This window comes from Hypanus sabinus, chromosome 18 (genome assembly GCF_030144855.1).
Source record: "Hypanus sabinus isolate sHypSab1 chromosome 18, sHypSab1.hap1, whole genome shotgun sequence".
In the NCBI taxonomy this organism is placed as follows: Eukaryota; Metazoa; Chordata; class Chondrichthyes; order Myliobatiformes; family Dasyatidae; genus Hypanus; species Hypanus sabinus.
The window spans coordinates 28,318,347-28,338,976 of record NC_082723.1 but is presented as its reverse complement, the minus strand read 5'-3'; the positions used below and the strand labels follow the sequence as shown (position 1 = coordinate 28,338,976).

General features: G+C 44.4%; 1 protein-coding gene across 2 annotated transcripts in view; it reads left to right on the top strand.

Annotated features, from left to right (window-relative positions):
* Window positions 1-2,962, top strand: part of LOC132407439 (LIM/homeobox protein Lhx2-like) — a 55,996-nt gene extending 53,034 nt beyond the window's left edge. For both annotated transcript variants that reach the window (XM_059993942.1, XM_059993941.1), the window contains one exon: window positions 2,630-2,962. In XM_059993942.1, coding sequence (XP_059849925.1) covers window positions 2,630-2,920 — 291 coding nt within the window. In that variant the 3' untranslated portion in view covers window positions 2,921-2,962. The remainder of the gene's footprint in view (window positions 1-2,629) is intronic.
* Window positions 2,963-20,630: the final 17,668 nt, after the last annotated feature.

The window sequence follows — 20,630 nt, the reverse complement described above, 5'->3', positions numbered from 1 at the left end:
CACTTGAGATTCCGTTTCACGTGACCCTGCCACTTTGATCTGGCCCACACCTTCATTAACCAGGTCCTCACCACAACATCACCTATAAGAAGTCCTCACCACGATTCATCGGGGCGCTCTGGTTTCCTCTCACGGCACGAAGACGTACTGGTTAGTAGGTTAGTTTGTCATTGTAAATTGTCCTGAGGGTAGGCTAGATGGGTTGATGGGTGTTGCGGCCTGTTGGGCCAGAAAGGCCCGTTCCATGATGTGTCTCTAAAATAAAATAATATAAACATTACTGCATAGTACAGGTCCTTTGGCCCATGGTGTTGTACCGACCTTTCAACCTACTCTCAGATTGGTCTAACCATTCCCTACTATATAACCCTCCAGTTTTCTATCCAAGAGTCTCTTAAAGGTCACGAGTGTATCTGCCTCTACCCTCAGGGCATTCCAGGCACCCACCACTCTCTGTGTAAAAACCTTAACTTTCACCTTCCCCCCCTATAATCCCCCTTCTAATCACATTAACATTAAGCCCCCGGATATTAGACATTTACTTTCTTAATAACAAGATGAAAATCAGAGTATTTAGTGTTCCAGGGTGTGACTTGCAAGCTCAGATCTTGTGCTGGTCCTGCATGTGCTGTGAAGTTTAAATTGATTGGCCTTATTCTAATTACACAGACCTCTTACAATGAAAAATTAAATGGTGAGTATATGAAGACTTGTCTACGCGAGGGGTTTCTTATACCAGTATAGTAGGATTCATTGTATCCCTAAGCTCTTTCCTCTTTCCAAAGTAAAATGTCTAGATATTTATTTCCATAATACCTTCAGTTCACAGGGAATTGGGAGATGTTGTAACATGTATATTAGCAAGTTCTTTTCTTGGGATTGGCTTGTGGACAAAATTTGTTCTGTAAACTCTAACACATTACATCAATTCACCAGGCAGTGTGACTGTGCACCAGATTAACTTGGCATAAACCATATTTATGTAATCCACATGTAGACTGATGTGTTACTTTACAGCCATGCTGCTGATAGTTGTATTGAGAAAGGCAGGCAGTTTCTCATCACTGTTCATCAATGGGTTGCATCAAGCGACATCATTGGTGGGAATAACCTCTAAAACGTCATGGATAACAACATGCAAAGAGAACTTTTGGCACACTGGCCTTCATAAATCAAAGTATTGAGGACAGCAGTTGAGAAGTTATGTTGAAGTTATATAAGACATTGGTGAGGCCTAATTTGGAGGATTGTGTTCAATTCTGGTCACCTAACTACAGGAAAGATAGCAATAAGATTGAAAGAGTGCAGAGAAAATCTACAAGGATGTTGCCAGGACTTGAGAATCTGAGTTATAGGGAAAGGCTGAAGAGGTTGGGACTTTATTTGTAGAACATAGGAGAATGAGGGGAGATTTGTTAGAGGATGTGAAGGGTGTAAACAGAGTGAAACTGGGTGAAACTAGAACTAGAGGTCTTGGGTTAAGGGTGAAGTGTTTAATGGAAACATGGGGGAAAGCTTTTTCAGTCAGTGGGTGGTGAGAATGTGGAATGAACTGTCAGTGGAAGTGGAGGATGCGGGTTCGATTCCAACATCTACAAGAAATTTGGATAGGTATGTGAGTGGTCCAGGTGCAGGTTGATTAACAGGCAGATTAACAGCCTGGTACAGACTAGATGGGCCAAAGGGCCTGTTCCTGAGCTGCTGTGCTCTAAGACTCCATGACTCTACAGCTATTTTGTCATTTCTGTGCCTGGTATGGATTTAAAATGATCCTGGAAGCTTGTCCCGATAAGATCAGACCTTTACAGCTGGTCATCTCAAAGTTATTTTAAATAGTTTATTTTAATTTTTATCTAAATAACCTTATTTAAACAGAAATTTGTCAATAAAGTGCAGAAAATTCACTAAAAACCCTGAAATATGAGAATTTTGTTATGTACTTACATTGGCTTAAAGTCTAAACTTAAGATAGTCACTAACACTAATGGTTAATAATGTCAAAATCAAAAATCTATTAATTTGTCAACACACAAAATGCTGAAGGAACTCAGCAGGCCAGGCAGCATCTGTGGAGGAATGAGCAGTGGACATTTCGGGTGAGATCCTTCATCAGGGCTTCGTCAAGAGTTGTTGCTCTTTGGGGGAGTTGAGAATGCGGGTTATTTATTGTACCTTTGATTCCTATCGTATCTACAATCATCTTAGAGGGGTGGATATATCATAACGCTGATTTAGTCGTTTGTTTCTTCAAAATTATTTGCATGCTTGGCACTTTTTGCAATCACAGAGCAACCCAGGTAATGGTAAATCTCTTCAATCAACTTTCTTTATTAAAATATTCCTCCCTCCCCTTTCAATTTGTTCCTCGACAAGACCAGAGTTTTAAGAATGGCTCTTAAATTGCTCTCCTTGATTCAGAGAATAAATTCAAACCTATGGGGCCTTACAGACCAGAAATGGGTCACATGTGGTGAAAAAATTCAACTTCTTAAGTCTGATTAAAATCTCTACCAAAGTATGACCTCTGTGATAATAGAGCAAGTGTTTTCCGTCGCGATCGTTTTACTGACTTTCTGCTCGCTTGTGTGGGTTCAAAACTGGTACAAAATTACATCAAATTGGTTTGCAGGTTTGGTTCCAAAATGCACGAGCAAAGTTCAGGAGGAATCTGTTACGGCAAGAAAATGCAGGGGTTGATAAAGCATCCGACGGCACTTCGCTTCAAGCAGGAACGCCGTCCGGTCCAGCGTCAGAAATTTCCAACGCCTCTCTCAGTCCTTCAAGCACCTCCACTACATTAACTGACTTGACTAACCCTTCTATGCCAACCGTGACGTCGGTCCTGACGTCAGTGCCTGGTAACCTTGAAGCTCACGATTCCCGAAGTCCCACACAAACTACACTAACAAACCTTTTCTGAGAACACTCTTTTACACGATTCCCACGGAGAAGAGGAAATTCCTAGTTTAATTATAACTGTATTTTTAATAGATACTTTGTACAACTGACTAATAGCACTATGGATCTATACTGAAAACTGATTCAAATCTGGGAAAAAAAAAGTTTACAGTCGGCTGCGGAGAAGCTTTGGAGAGTTAAGATGGATCCCCTATTGTGTAACTGTACAATTCTGTGGACTGAACATGCAATGAATTCAAAATCTGAACCATTAAATAAAGTTGGCTAGGAATTATGTGTAGTTCTAAGTTTTCAAAGACTGTCATGTGCCTTAATACACTGTCTTATAAACACACAATGGACTGCATCTGCGTTCAATTCAGATTTATGAGGACGGCTCTTAACACTTGTCTTTCTGGTGCACTGGAAGTTCAGAACCCTTTCAGAATGTCACAGTGAAAGGTCAGTTTCAATAAAGTTGTGCTAACGTTATAAAACAAAACACAAAGCAAGAGCTTTTTGGACATTGAAATATTGTGGTTGAAGAGATGGAAGTGTCTGTGTAAGCCTTCGGGTTCATCCCTGTTTGCTGGAGTTCAGGGGCCTATTATCGCTAACTAGAAAGGTAATATTTGGTTTTATTGGGTATTTTCAGCGTCAGACCGCCAGCCATTTCCTTCTGCTGCTGTGCCCCGCACACATTTGTTTTGCGTTATTTAATATATTCCAGCCTGAGGACAGAAGCATTACAAGCTATCCAGTTCAGGTAATGTACTCTGACCGTCCTTTCAAGAATCCAAACCTGCCTGTCTTCTTGCCGGAGATGTCTGTAATGAGTTTGAGCGCACACAGCGTTAATTTTAAACACCTTCTGCAGTGGATTGTTAACTGGTGATTTGTGGCAGTGTATTGCTGGAAGCTGAATGCATAAGACCATACGACATAGGAACAGAGTCAGACCATTTGGCCCATCGGGGCTGCTGCTACATTCCATCGTCTTTGATTTATCATCCCTCTCAACCCCATAACCTTCTTTCTCCCCGTAACCTGACTGATCAACCTCTGCTTTAAATGTACCCAATGACTTGGCCTCTACTGCCGTCTGTGGCAACGAATCCACAGATTCACCACCCTCTGGCTAAAGAAATTCCACCTAAGTTCTGTTCTAAATGGACGTCCCTCTATTCTGAGGCTGTGTCCTCTGGCCCTAGACGCACCCCACTATGGGGAACATTTTCCTCACACCCACTCAACCCAGGCCTTTCAACATTCGATAGATTTCAGTCAGATCCCCCGCATTCTTCTAAACTTATCTTTCAAACTCACAAACAGACGATGAGAAAGAATTTCTAAATGAACCTGCATTATGAGAGAGGCTGGGATGTGATTGGTTCTGACCGGCAGTAAAGTTGCTGGGATTTCGTTCTTCAATGGGATCGATGTACATGAAACAACTGACAGGTAGATTCCAATAACCTAAATGAACGAATCAAACCCCACCTTCAGTCTGAATATTTACACACCACTCCCGAATTAATCTCAGGAATCCATGGAAACCCTAGGTGAAAATAGATCGGTTTTGGAGCTCATACCTTTTAATTTTAGGATTCAAACATTTTAAAACGTAATATGTGAATGTTATCAACGCGTATAAGGTAAATTTAACATTTCCTTTTTTTATCTGCCACGGGACTCAAAAGTTCTAAGTAACTTTTATTATCAAAGTACGTATACGTCACCAAAAACTACCCTGAGGGTTGTTTCTTACAGGTATTCACAGTAAGACAGAGAAATACAATAGAGTCAATGAAAAGCCACGCACACACACAGACTGACAAACAACCAAGGTGCAAAAGACGACAAACTGCCAACAAATACTGATCTCAATGCTTGAATTCAAATATTGAAAGTTAATACTCTGAGTATCCAGTCAAATTGAACTTTACTTTTGAACGAAAGTTCTTATGTGTATATCGATTTGTTTTATTTCACCGTTGTCGTTGGTCGGGTGCTTGAGCGAGGTTAGCGCTGAGAACTGCCGGCGTCCCCCCCAGTCCGGCACAGGCTGCAGCCCCCTGGCGTCGAGCCCCTGATTCAAGCAAAGTTCAGCGGCAGGTCCGAATGTCTGTTAATCTGGTTCACTGGATTTCTTTTCTGTGCGCTTCCAAGTTCTTTCAATGGCAGCAGCTTACCGGCAGACGTCTGCAAGGTTGCTGCATGAATCAGCAACAGATCTATTTCAGTCCGGGGATTGATCTGAGAAAGAAAGGCTGCTTAGATTGGAGGCAACTGGCACAATAGATACTACTTTGGAGAGGATACAGCTCAGAGCCAAGCCACTGCTGCTACAGAGAGCTCAACTTCTTCCAAATAGATTAATTGGCACGGAACGAAAAGAAAACGGAGAGAGTGTTCTGATGTCAAAGTGCCATGCCCGAGTTCGATGTATTCAGTATTTACTGGGATGGGATTCAGCGCTTCTTCCGCTGGGGCCGTAACAGCATTCATTCAACAGCAAAATAGTCACACCAAAAGGTTTGTGTTAGATGTCCTAGGCACCAGATGCCAAGGCAATTGTGTGTCTTGTATAGTACCATCCTGCAGGAGTGAAACAAGTATTTAAATTGTAACCCCCAATCAGTTCGGATTGGCATCAGCACAGGTGCACCACAAGGCTGTGCGCTGAGCCCCCCGCCCCGCTCTACTCGCTTTACTCCTCCGACCACCGCTCCCGTCCCGCTCCATATTGACGTTTGCTGACGACACCACCGCTGTTAGCGAATCAAAGGTGGTGCCCGATCAGCACATAGGAGGGTCAGCAACTTTAAACTCCTCAGTGTTGTGATTTCAGAGGACTTTAGCGCAGTTACAAAGAAAGCCTCTACTTCCTCAGAAGTCCGGGAAGATCTGACATGACATCTGAAACTTTGGTAAACTTCTACAGATATGTAATGGAGAGTATGTTGACTGGCTGCATCACTGCCTGGTATGGGAACACCAATGTTTTCAATGGAAAATCCCACAAAATGTTGTGGATATGGCCCAATTCATCACGGGTAAATCTCTCTCCGCCTTAGAGCACATCGACAAGGAGCATTGTAGCAGGAAAGCAGCATCTGTCATCAGAGACTCCCAGGACATGCTCTCTTCTAGCTGCTGCCATCAGGAAAAAGGTACAGGAGCCTCTGGACTCATACAATCAAGTTCAGGAACCCCTCAACCATCAGGCTCTTAAACAGAGGGGATAATTTCACACAGCTTCACTTGCTCCATCACTGAACTATTTCCTTTCAAGGACTCTTCATCTCATGTTCTTGATATCTATTGCTTATTTATTATTATTATTATTATTTCATTTTTTTCTTTTTGTATTTGCGCAGGTTTTTTTTGTCTTTTGCACACTGTTAATCCGTCCTGTTCGTGCGGTTTTTCATTATTTCTAATATGGTTGTTGGATCTGCTGAGAATGCCCACAAAAAATGAATCTCAGGGTTGTATATGGTGACATAGATGTACTCTGATAATAAATTTACTTTGAACTTCAATTTGATCAAAACAACCAGAAAATAACAAGCACAAGGGATTCTGCAGGTGCTGGAGATCCAGGGCGACACACACAAAATGCTGGAGGAACTTGGCAGGTCAGGCGGCATCTGCGGGGAGAAATAAGCAGTGAACGTTTCAGGCAGAGACCCTTCATCAGGACTGGCAAGGGAGTGGTAGAAGACAGAATACTGAACACAGAATGCAAAAGCCAAAGCCGGAATTCTGGCTTCTTCCCCCTTCCTTTCCACTCCTGGTATTTATTTATTTATTTATTTATTTAGTGATGCAGCCTGCAGTAGGCCCGACCAGCCCTTAGAGCCAGGCTGCCTCAGCATACCCTCCCCCCCCCCCGTCAAAGCCAATTGGCCCTAATCTCATCACAAGACAACTTACGATGATCAGTTAATCTACCCAGTACGTCTTTGGACTGTGAGAAGAAACCAAGGACCTGGGGAAAACCCACCCATTCCGCGGGGAAGGACTGTCAGGGACTCTACAGCATGGCACTGGAATTGAAAGCTGAGCTCCAGAGCGCCCCATGCCGTAATAGCGTCACACTGACTGCTATGTTACCGTGTCACCTGTGACTTTGTATTTCTAGTCCCAGTGAAGGGTTCGGGCCTGAAGAGCTGACCGTTTATTCGCCTCCACAGAGGCTGGCTAACCTGCAGCATTTTAGGTACGTTCCACCAGTAAGTAACATGTAGCCAGACTGTAACCTTCTGATGTAGTAAAATTTTGTCGCCAGTTTGCCGTTCTGTGTGCAAATGTGCTATCACTGGATTATTTTTAAATGAAGGAGTTCACGTTCTTGCTGGGCTAATGTGGACAGATGTGGCAGCCCCTCGAAATGAAGCTTCCATGTCTATATAGGCGATGACCACATAATTGCATTAATTTTATTTTGATTGTATTTTTTAGAGATACAATGTGGAACATGCCCTTCTGGCTCAGCGAGCTGCATCCCCCAGCAACCCGCTTATTAAATACTAGTCTAATAACAGGACAATTTACAATGACCGATTCATCTACAAACCAGAAAGCCTTTGGACTGTGGGAGGAAGCCCATGGGGAGGACGTACAGAGACTCCCTACAGACGGCATTGGAATTGAACTCCAGAACGCTCCGCGCCGCAATACTCTACCGCTAACACTAGGTTACTGTGGCGCCTATCAATTCATTGGTTTTAATGAATTAAAAAATAAACTGTTCACCGTCGTTAAAAAAAATCTAGAGCCGTAAACAGAACAAATAATCAGATACAGTAGCAAATTCTACTCAAATTCTACCGTGAGCTTGAGTGTGCAAACATTTTCTCCCTCTAAGTACTTGTGGTATTTTTTCACAGCTCATGGGACATAGTAAGAATCCAGTGTTGCATTTCCCTTGTCTGAAGAGACAGGCAGATGTAGAATTATCTTTGCCTTTTCTTTTTAAACCCGCAAATGGTGACAGGAGGATGACAAGGCTGCTCCTTTCAGATAAAAACAACACCGTAGGAAGTGGTGGCAAATGGAAGCAAGTCTGCAACCATTGACAGTGTGACTGATAACAGGATGCAAATTATGGACTGGTTACACAGGCACCATTGATATTGTTTTCCTCATGTCCAGCAAAATAAAACCTCTGAAAGAGTTTGAATAAGCTTGGTAAAGAAAAGTGGAAAATATACTATTACTTTTTGAAGGAGGTGGATTAGTTTTGAATCGCAGGAGATTCTGCTGATGCTGGAAATCCGGAGTAAAACATACAAAATGTTGGAGGGACTCAGCAGGTCAGGCAGCATCTATGGAGAGGAATAAAGAGCTGAAGTTTCATGCCAAGACCCTCCATCACGACAGGAAGGGAAGGGGGCAGAAGACTGAATAAGAATTTATTTATTTATTTATTGCGATACTGCGCAGAATTGGCCTTTCCAGCCCTTCAAGCTGGGCTGCCCAGAACCCCTTGATTTACCCCTTGCTTCATCACGGGACAATTTACAATGATCAATTAACCTACCAGCTGTTAAGTCTTTGGCTGTGGGAAGAAACCTACGAACTGGGAGGAAAACCCATATGGTCAAGGGGAGAACATATAAACTCCTTACAGACAGAGGCAAGAATTGAACCTGGGTCACTAACACTGTAACCATGAATGTGATCATTGGCTCATTATACCCTCTCCATAGATACTGCCTGGAGTATGTTTGAGGTTTCCAAGCATTTCTGAATCAAGTATCTCATTTCCATTGGGTTCACTACGTTGAGGTTGGTCCCTATTCTGAATCCTTCACTTCTCACAGTTCAAGACTACATTGAGGTCATTGCAGCTCTGATCATTCTGGCATTACTGACCCAGTTTACAAAAGCAACCTGATCTAGAAGAAGACTATTAGGACGCGATGCAGTTTCGTACAAACACTTTAATGATCTTTGCCGACCCTGTATATTGTTTTGATGCTGTGGTCTTTGTCTGATTGTGAAAAGCACGCTGGCTTTGAATGCTGTACATTTTCTATAATATCAATTGTACCCGTCCTGTACACATTGTTGTGCAGTTGAATGTGATGTATTTGAACAGTCTCCATTTTTGTTGATATGTATAAATTAGCATAAAGTAGTTCTAATTTTTAAAGTGTTCTCTTGGCGGTGAATTTAATCCACAAAGCGTACAAGTGAAAAGAATGGCAGACATGATTTCCACCACAGTCACACAGACAGTGGCTGCACACTTTAAAGACTTGAAGTGTAAATTTTTACAGAGGGTGTGACGTCATTGAAAACAGGAATGACACATCTTTTCCAGTTAGTGTCGGTACATCTTATTTATTCTCTAAAGGTACAACACGGAACAGGCCTTCCAGCCCAGTGAGCTGCACTGCCCAGCAATCCCCTATTTTGTTTGTTCATTTACACGCCGTGTCGTATGACGTGGGTGACCTTTGTCTATCCCTGACCATGATCATTCTTTGCAAATTTTTCGACAGAAGTGGTTTGCCATTGTCTTCTTCTGGGCAGTGTCTTTACAAGATCGATGACCCCAGCCATTGTCAATACTCTTCAGAGATTGTCTGCCTGGTGTCAGTGGTCACATAACCAGGACTTGTGATCTACACCAGCTGCTTAGATGACCATGGCTTCTATGGCTTCATGTGACCCTGATTGGGGGCTAAGCAGATGCTACACCTTGCCCAGGGTGATCTGCAGGCTAGTGGAGGGAGGGAGCACCTTACACCTCCACCCTGTCACCCAACTCGCAATTTAGGCCTAGCCTAATCATGTGACAATTTACAATGGCCCATTAACTGCTTTGACTTTGGACTGTGGGAGGAAACCAGAGCACACTGAGGAAGCATATGACAGAGGAATGTACAAGCTCCTTGCAGTTGACACTGGAATGAAACTCCCAAACTCCGACACCCTGACCTGTCGTGCAAACCACTACACTATCTTTCTGGAGATACAAATACTTCTTAGGTAGAAGTAAAAGGTTAGAAGGTATTTAGGGGGCTAATCACTTTGTAAATATGATTTTTTTTTGCAAGTAGAGCAAGTACTTGGAGCAATTGAAGCTGCCAGTTCCGAGGTTTGAAATGTCCTATTGTTAAAAAGAATGAAAGTTGTAAGCCTGGAAAGTAGGTGACTTCAAGACGGAAGTTATTTGAGAAGTGAGCTGTCTTGATTAGTTCACTCAGCTGCCGATGAAACGATGTAACTTGGCTGTTGGGCATTTCTTTTTTCAATTCAAGATTATTTTATGTCATTTCCAGTACAAGGAGAATAAAATAATGGTTATTCCAGATCTGATACACCACAAAAAATACACAATAAGATAAAGAACAACATAATCATAAAAATGCAATAAATATAATTACGTAAGATGGCTTATATACATATATATGTTCATAAAGTGACGCTAGGCACAGGAGTGTCTGTACATAAGGTGACTGACAGGAAATGATAAAGTAGTGGTGAATGGGGGTATTGATCAGCCTTACAGCTTGGGGTAAGTAACTGGTTTTGAGCCTGGTGGTCCTGGTGTTGATGCTGTGTAGCCTCCTCCCTGACGGGAGTGAGACAGACAGTCCATGAGCCGAGTGGGTGGGATCCTTCATGACGCTAAGGACAAAGGAACTGATACAGAGATATTAAGTTCAAAAGTTTAAAGTAAATTTATTATCAAAATGCATACTGCATATGTCACCATATACAGCGCAGAGATTCATTTTCCTGCGGGCATACTCAGCAAGTCTATAGAATAGTAACTATAACAAGATCAATGAAAGATCAACCAGAGTGCAGAAGACAACAAACTGTGCAAATGCAAATATAAATAATGAGAACATGAACTGAAGAATCCTTGAAAGAGAGTTCATAGGTAGTGGAACATTTCAATGTTGGGGCAAGAGAAGTTATCCCCTCTGGTTCAAGAGCCTGATGGTTGAGGGGTAATAACTGTTCATGAACCTGGTGGTGAGAGTCCTGAGGCTCCTGTACCACCTTCCTGATGGCAGCAGTGAGAAGGTGGCATGACCTGGGTGGTGGGGGTCCCTGATGATGGATGCTGCTTTCTTGCAGCATCACTCCATGTAGAATGCTTACTCTTGCTGCAAAAGGCAAGTAGTGCTCCCAAATGGGGAATGTGTTATCAAATATCAGCACAAAGGAATTCATGAATAACAATAAGACTGTCTCTTTCACAGTCTTCCGCTGTTAGTTCCTGCTTACAGTGTAATACCTGTGATAGAGCCTATCAGTTGTTCTTTATCAAGACTGTTGATTTTTTTTTCATTCTCTGTTGTGGAATGATGCCTAATTTTAAGCCTTTCTTCACTAACAGCCTTCAGTGAATCAGGTAAGTGCACTCATTGGCCACTTTATCAGGTACCCCCTGTAAATAATAAGGTGCCCACTGAACACAAGTCTGTGGGCTTCTGCTGTTGGAGGCCACCCATTTCAAAGTTCAACATGTGCATTCAGGGACGCTGTTCTGCACCCTGAATCATAGGAAAGCGCAGCACGCAAACAGGCCCTGCAGCCAATCTTGCCCATGCCAAAGCACTGAAACTGCCTCAATACCCCTATCCTAGCTTCTCTGAAACTACTGCTGCAACATCTGAGTTACCGTCACTTTCCTGTCAGTTTGAACCAGTCTGGCCACTCTCCTCTGACCTCTCTCATTAAAAAGCTGTTTTCACCCACAGGACTGCCGCTCACTGGATGTGTTGTGTTTTTCACACCATTCTCTGTAAACTCTAGAGACTGTTGTGTGTGAAGATCCCGGGAGATCAACAGTTCATGAGATACTCAAACCATCACATCTGGCACGAAAAATCATTCCACGCTCCAAGTCATTTAGAAGGCATTTCTTCCCCATTCCAATGTTTGATGGGAACAGCTTCTGAGCCTCTGGACCATGTCTGCACACCTTAATGAATCGAGTTGCTGCTGTGAGATTGGCTGATTAGATAATTGCACAAATGAGCTGGTGTACCTAATAAAGTGGCCACTGAGTGTACCTCTTGGCTGTCGTTAGATTCATAAATCAAAGGGTTAGTATGTCTCATGATGAAAGAGGTCCTATTGTCTGGTTTCACTTGGCATGAATAACTTTAGATTCCTGGGTTCTTTGAAATATTGGATGAGAAAATCGGGTTATTTATTATAGTTCTTGTGAAGAGTTTCAATGAGTCATGAAAGATATGCATGTAGGGTGTTCAACAGAACAAAGCTGGCATAGATACCATGGGTGTTCTGGTGCTTCAGAAGGCATGGCAGTGTAATAACTAGTGGGATCCTAAATAACGCCAGTGATCGGGGTCTGTTTTCCGCCGCTGTCTGTGCGGGTTCCCTCCTGTGTCTCCTCCCACATTCTGAAGATGTGTGAGTTAGGATTAGTAAGTTTTAGGAATGCTGTTGGCATCAACATTGCATGACGACTCTTGAAAACTGCCACCAGCTCACACTCAGAGGGAGAGAGAGAAAGAGGAAGAGACAGAGAGAGAGAGAGAGAGAGAGAGAGAGACAGACAGACAGACAGACAGAGAGGAGAGAGAGAGAGAAAAAGAGGGAGAGAGGGGGAGGGAGAAAGAGGAGGGAGACAGAGACACACATATAGAGAAAGAGAGAGAGACAGAGGGGAGAGGGACACACAGTGAAAGAGAGAGAGAGGAAAGAGAGAGAGAGACACACACACAGTGACACAGATAGACAGAGAGAGAGAGAGGGACACAGTGAAAGAGGGAGAGAGGGGGAGGGAGAGAGAGGCAGAGGGAGAGAGAGGGGAGAGAGAGGAGAGAGACAGAGACACACATATAGGGAAAGAGAGAGAGAGTCAGAGAAAGAGGGGAGAGAGGGACACACAGAGAGAGAGAGAGAGGGGAGGGAGAGACAGAGAGAGACACACACACACATTCATATAGAGACAGACAGACAGAGAGAGAGAGAGAGAGAGGGGAGAGAGAGACACACACACATATAGAGAAAGAGAGAGAGACACACACACACACACACTCACATTCATATAGAGACAGACAGACAGACAGAGAGAGAGAGAGGGGGAGAGAGAGACACACACACTCACATTCATATAGAGACAGACAGACAGAGAGAGAGAGAGAGAGGGGAGAGAGAGACACACACACATATAGAGAAAGAGAGAGAGACACACACACACACACTCACATTCATATAGAGACACAGACAGAGAGAGAGAGAGAGAGAGGGGAGAGAGAGACACACACACATATAGAGAAAGAGAGAGAGACACACACACACACTCACATTCATATAGAGACAGACAGACAGACAGAGAGAGAGAGAGGGGGAGAGAGAGACACACACATAGAAAGAGAGAGAGAGAGAGAGGCACACAGAGGGGGGGGGGGGGAGAGAGAGAGAGAACGAAAGCTGCCTGTTCTGAAGGCACAGGAACAAAGAACACAGCACAGTACAGGCCCTTCGGCCCATGATGTTATGGCGACCTTTTGACCTACTCCAAGGTTACTTACCCCTTCCGTTCCACATAGCCCTTCATTTTTCTATCATCTATGTATCTATAAGAGAGTCTCTTCAGTGCTCCGATGTATCTGCTTCTGCACTTCCCCTGTGAGCACATTGCACACAGCCACCACACTCTATGAAAAAACCTACTTCTGACATCCTTCCCCCATACTTTCCTCCAATTACCTTAAAATTATGCCCCCTTTGTACTAGCCATTTCTGCCCTGAGAATAGGCCTCTAGCTGTCCACTCCTGTCATCTTTTATACCTCTATCAAGTCACCTCTCATCCTGCATCTCTCCAGAGAGGAAAGCTCAACCTGTCCTCATAAGACACGCTCTCTAATCCAGGCAGCGTCCAGGTGAATCTCCACTTTTGAGAAATCAAGCTGTGGTCAGAGATAGGGTACTGCATGTCAAGGGGGGAATGTCAAGTTCCACTTTCTCAGCAGGACATAAATGATTTCCAGGGAGAAGAAGAGTCAAGAAGTTATCTCTGGCATTCTGACCAATTCTTAACCATATAACAATTACAGCACGGAAACAGGCCAACTCAGTCCTTCTAGTCTGTGCCGAACGCTTACTCTCACCTAGTCCCACCAACCCGCACTCAGCTCATAACCCTCCATTCCTTTCCTGTCCATATACCTATCCAATTTTACTTTAAATGACAATACCGGACCTGCCTCTACCACTTCTACTGGAAACTCATTCCACACAGCTACCACTCTCTGCGTAAAGAAATTCCCCCTCATGTTACCCTTAAACTTTTGCCCCCCCAACACTCAACTCATGTCCTCTTGTTTGAATCTCCCCTACTCTCAATGGAAAAAGCCCATCCATGTCAACTCTATCTATCCCCCTCATAATTTTAAATACCTTTATCAAGTCCCCCCTCAACCTTCTACACTCCAAAGAATAAAGACCTAACTTGTTCAACCTTTCTCTGTAACTTAGGTGCTGAAACCCTTAACTAACCCAAAAGCAGATGGCCTGGTCATAGTCACAATACTGAGTATGGGAGCTTCCTGTGCACAAAGTGACCACTGTCGCTTACGATGATTGCTAGGTTTCAAAAGTGTGACAATGGTCACAGGATGTCATGGCCACCCCAAGGTAATAGCTGCTGGTGTATGCATCAGAGTCTCCTCATTTACCTGATGTCGGGTAAACTGAAGAATGACACCAAGGAAGAAGAGAACTGGACCTCCTCACCCGCCCATCACTTCCCTCTGGTGCCCTTTCTCTTTCCCTTTCTCCATGGTTCTCTCTCCGCTCCAATCAGATTCCTCCTATTTCAGCCCTTTACCTTTCCCACCTATCACCTGCCAGCTTCTCACTTCATTGTCCCTCCCCCACCTGGCTTCACCTATCCCTTGCCAGCTTCTCACTTCATTGTCCCTCCCCCACCTGGCTTCACCTATCCCCTGCCAGCTTCTCACTTCATTGTCCCTCCCCCACCTGGCTTCACCTATCCCCTGCCAGCTTCTCACTTCATTGTCCCTCCCCCACCTGGCTTCACCTATCCCCTGCCAGCTTCTCACTTCATTGTCCCTCCCCCACCTGGCTTCACCTATCCCCTGCCAGCTTCTCACTTCATTGTCCCTCCCCCACATGGCTTCACCTATCACCTGCCAGCTTCTCACTTCATTGTCCCTCCCCCACCTGGCTTCACCTATCCCCTGCCAGCTTCTCACTTCATTGTCCCTCCCTCACCTGGCTTCACCTATCCCCTGCCAGCTTCTCACTTCATTGTCCCTCCCCCACCTGGCTTCACCTATCCCCTGCCAGCTTCTCACTTCATTGTCCCTCCCCCACCTGGCTTCACCTATCACCTGCCAGCTTGCAATCCTTCCCCTCCCCCCACCTTCTTTTTCTAGCTCCTGCCCCCTTCCTTTCCAGTCCCAACGAAAGGCCTCGGCCTGAAACATTGGCTGTTTATTCCCTTCCGTACGTGCAGCCTGACCTGCTGAGTCCCCCCGGCATCCTGTGTGTGTTGCCAGGGAAGAAGAGAATTGGTTCAGCTGGGGGAGGATCAGGTCAGGCCGCTCTCCAGCCACGATGAGGCCACTCTCAGGATGGAGAACCAAAACGTTATGTTCTGTCTGGGTAGCCTCCAGACTGGTGTCATGAAGATCGATTTCTCTAACTTCCCCCTTCACCATTCCCCATTCCTACTTCCCTCTCTCACCTCATCTCCTTACCTGCTCATCCCCTCCCTCTGTGCTCCTCCCCCTTCCCTTTCTTCCATCACCTATCAGATCCCACCTTCTCCAGCCCCTTATCCACCAATCAACTGCCTGGCTCTTTACTTCACCTCCTCCCCTCTCCGGTTTCACCTATCTCCTGCCACCTTGTACTTCTTCCTCCCCTCTCACCACCTTCTTACTCTGCCTCATCTTCTTCTCTAGTCCTGATGAAGAGCCTTGGCCCAAAATGTTGACTATTTACTCTTTTCCATAGGTGCTGCCTGGCCTGCTGAGTTCCTCCAGCATTTTGTGTGTGTTGTTCTGCATTCTCCTGCCAGCTCTTTACACTGGCCATCTCCCCTCTATCTTTCACTTCAGATGAAGGACCTCAGTCCATGGATCATTTCCTTCCACAGATGCTGCCTTCAGCTTTTTGTGTGTTGCTCCTGGTTCCTGCATCTGCCATCTCCTGAATGTCCAAGGAGCTGATGTATGGGGGGAAGGTGTGGTTGGATGCGAACGCAGTTCCATGCCGACAATATTTTTGTAAAATTATTTTGCACAGGATCAGGGAGAATTTCCTTGTGGAGGTTAAGATGTGAATTTAAACTTCAAAAAATCATCTATGTCTCAAAGAGCTTACATAATTTAAACTTGGGTAATATGAAGAAGGTGAGCAAAATTCTCCAGAGGAATTTGAGTCTATTATTAGATGTGTGGGGACCACTGGTGCGTATCTAATGCAAGTGGCTCCATCGCACCTAGCAACAGACAACACAGTTGTGTAAACAAAGACAATTGAAACCATGCTTCATTAAAATAAAATAATAAAACACTCATGTCAATTTTAGTGATGAATCACGTACAGGGTTGAACGTTGCTAATATGATGTGTAACCATTGCAACATCTCCCCAAGTGAGGACAATGTACTAAAAGGAATGGGAAGAGGTGTGGGTACCAAGGAAGATTTGATGATTAAAAATTGATCACCCGCATATAACCATCTAGTTTAATGTATGTTGTCACCATATACTACCCTGAGATTCATTTTCTTATGGGCAATTCACAGTAGGTGCAAAGAAACACAACAGAATCAATGAAAAAGACGGACAAAGAACCAATGTGCAAAAGAAGACAAACTGCGCAAATACAATAAATAACTAATAAAATAACAAAGTAATAAATAGATAATAAATAAATAATAGATAAATGAATAAATATTAAATAATATTGAAAACAAAAGTCGTAGAGTTCTTGAAAGTGAACCTGTAGGTTATGGAATCAGTTCCACGTTGGGGTGAGTGAAGTTATCCTCTCTGGTTTAGGAGTCTGATGGCTGAGGGGCAATAATTGTTCCTGACCCTGGCGGAGTGGGACCGAATGCTTCTGTACCAAATTTTCTTGTTAGAACTGACATGGACTCAACAAGCCAAGCAGATGACTTTTGTTCTATAATGATTCTGTGAAACTGGCTATAGGGATGGACTTTTGTACTTGATTCAAAGAGATATAGAGTCATAGCACAGAAAGAGGACATTTGGCCCATTGCCTCCATACTGTTTGGTATTAAGGATCAGGGATAAATTTTATTTGCCATATACATTTACATGTATTAGGAATTTGCTGTGGTGTGTTGGTCAGGGCATGACATGCAACAAAAACCAACAACATTCAACAATCATAAAGCACGGAGAATTATATAGAAATAAGATAGTCTAAAGTACGGAGATGGAATAAAATGTGCATAAATACATAAATAGCAGCAGGTGTTTACAAAATAAACAGTGGTTAATTCCAATAATTGGCCCATACCATAAGTCGTAGGATCAGAATTAGGCCATTCAGCCCATCAAGTCTGCTCTTCCATTCCATCATGGTCAAATTACTTTCCCTCTCAACCCCAATCTCCTTTTCCCCAAACCTGAACTGTACTATACGGTTGGCAAAAAAATGGCACAGCAGCGTGACAGTTAGCATTAACCCAGGTTCAATTCCACTATTGTGCAATTTGTAAGGAGTTTGTATGTTCTTTTTGTGACCTTGTGGGTTTCCTCCAGGTGCTCCAGTTTCCTCCCACATTCCAAAACGTACAGGTTGGTAGGTTAATTGGTCACATGGGTGTAATTGAGTGATGTGGGCTCATTTGGCTGAACGGACCTGTTACTGTGCTGTATCTCTAAATAAAATAATTTAAAAAACTAAGCCAAAAAATATCATGATGTATACGTCAGTGAAAATCAATCTGGACACAAAAGACTTGCATTCGTCGGAAAACTTGAACAACACATACAAAGTGCTGGAGGAACTCAGCAAGTCTGACTGAGTCAGGCTACGGAGAGGGTTAAATAGTTGATGTTTCGGTCCATGATCTTTCATCAAGACAGATTTCATTAGGGTAGCTTCCAACCTGATGGCATGAACATCGATCTCTCCAACTTCAGGAAGTTTCTCCCCCCCCCACCTCTTTTTCCATTTCCCATTCTGGTTACCATTTCATTCTTCCTTCCTTTTCTCCCATGGTCCACTCTCCTCTCCTATCAGATTCCTTATTCTTCAGCTCTTTACCTTCTCCACCAATCCCCTCCCAGCTTCTTATTACATCTCCCCTCCCCCACTCACTTTCCCCCTTACCTGGTCTCACCAATCACCTGTCAGCTGGCACTCCTTCTCCCACCAACAGTTCCGATGAAGGGTTTTGGTCCGAGATGTCAACTCTTTATCTCCCTCCATAGATGCTGCCTGATTCTAATGCTTTTCCATGCCTGGATGTCTCACGTGTTTGCCTAGACCCTATGGAGATGTTGTCTGTAACTCTACTGTCTCAGGCAGTAGACAACTCACCACTCTCAGCTCCCCTCTAAATCTCCTACCCCTTATCCTGAGTTTACTGTATGTTCTATTTAATTTTAGAGATACGGTGTTTAACAGGCCTTTCCGGCCCAATGTGCCACACCGCCTAGCATCTCACTTTTTAACCCTAGCCTAACCACAGGACAATCTTGTGGTGAACTACATATACCCGTCTGGACATGCCCCTCTGCTGACTGCTCCTGTGGCTCCTCCCACAGACCCCTGTATAAAGGTGATTGGAGGCACAGCTCCCCCCTCAGTCTCCAGGATGTAGTGTGGTGGTCTCTTGCTGCTGACTGTGGTCTCTTGCAGCTAATAAAAGCCTATTGTTCGCCTCCTGTCTCCGAGAGTTATTGATGGTGCATCAAATCTACTATGATCAATTAACCTACCAACCTGTACGTCTTTGTCCTGTGGGAGGAAACTGGAGCACCTGGAGGAAACCCACGTGCTTGCTGGGAGGACCCTTACAGACAGCGCTGGAATTGAACTCCAGTCTCTGAATCCCCAAGCTGTAGTAGCATTGTGCTGACCATTAAGCGACTGTGGCGTATCTACCTCTGATATTCCAGGGAGTACAAATCCAGTCTATCCTCATAACAGAAACCGTCCAGTCCCAGGAAACATCCTGGTGAATAGTGTCTGCTCTCCGTCCAGCTCTGTCGCCCTCTTCCGGTGGTGTGATCACTGTGTACAGTGCTCCAGATGAGGTCTCACCCCCGTGTTTGCTACAGTTGGAGTAAAACTTGCCTCCTCCTCTACTGCCACCGTGCGGCCACTCTCAGGTTGGAGGAGCAATACCTCATATTCTGTCTGACTCTATTCAGCACAACACTATTACAGCTCGGGCCATTGAAGTTTGGAGATCCATTCCACAGCTGCCTGTAAGGAATTTGTATGTTCTCCACATGACTGTATAGGATTCCTCCAGGTTTCCTCCCACGTTACAAAGACATACTGTACCTGGGAGGTTGGTTGGTAGGTAATAGGTGAATTGTCCTGTAATTAGGTTAGGGTTAAATAGGTGGGTTGATGGATGGTGTGGCTCATTGGGCCTGTTCTGAGCTGTATCTCTAAATAAATAAATAATCTGATGGCATGACCTTTGATTTCTCTCACTTTGCATAATTTCAACCCCTCCCCTCCTCTCTTTTTCTATTCCCCATTTTGGCTTCCCTCTCACCCCTTCTCTTCTCCTCACCTGCCTATTACCTCCTCCTTCCCACTCTCCATGGTCCACGGTCCTCTCATAACAGATTCCTTACCTTCAACCTTTCACCTATCACCTACCACCTATCATCCCCTCTCACCCTGCCACCAACTCCCCCCCCTCACTTGGTCTCACCTGTCACCTGCCAGCTTCTCACTTTCACCCCCTCTCACCCACCCACCCACTCCCCCCCCCTCACTTGGTCTCACCTGTCACCTGCCAGCTTCTCACTTTCACCCCCTCTCACCCACCCACCAACTCCCCCCCCTCACTTGGTCTCACCTGTCACCTGCCAGCTTGTACTCCTTCCCCTCCCCCACCTTATTCTGGCTTCATCCCCCTTCCTTTTCAGTCCCAATGAAGGGTTTTGGGCCAAAGTTTGCCTGTTTATTCCCCTCAATAGAGGGTGCCTGTTCTATGCTTTGACTAAAGAAGATCTTATCTAGAAACAAGAGAAAATCTGCAGATGCTGGAAATCCAAGCAACACACACAGAATGCTGGAGGATCTCAGCAGGCCAGGCAGCATCAATAGAAACGAGTACAATCGATGTTTCGGGTCAAGACCTTTCCGCAGGCCTGGAATGGCGACTGTTCCGTCATTTCCCTAGATGCTGCCTGACCCGTTGAGTTCCTCCAGCATTCTCTGTGTGTTGCTCTTACCTTATCTGCATTCTCCAGCTGCAAGGAGAGTAAGACAAAGTTTAAGAAAATTGATTAAAGATTTAAGATTTAAAACCAGAAGATCATAAGAACATAGGAATTAGCAGATAGGAACAGTATTAGGCCATTTGGCCCATTGAGCCTGCTCCGCCATTTCATCATGGCTGATCCATTTCCCTCTCAATCTCACTCCACTGCCTTCTGCCCATAACCTTTCACATCCTGACTAATCAAGAACCCATCAACCTCTGCCATGAATACACCCAATGACTTGGCCTCCACATTCACCTGT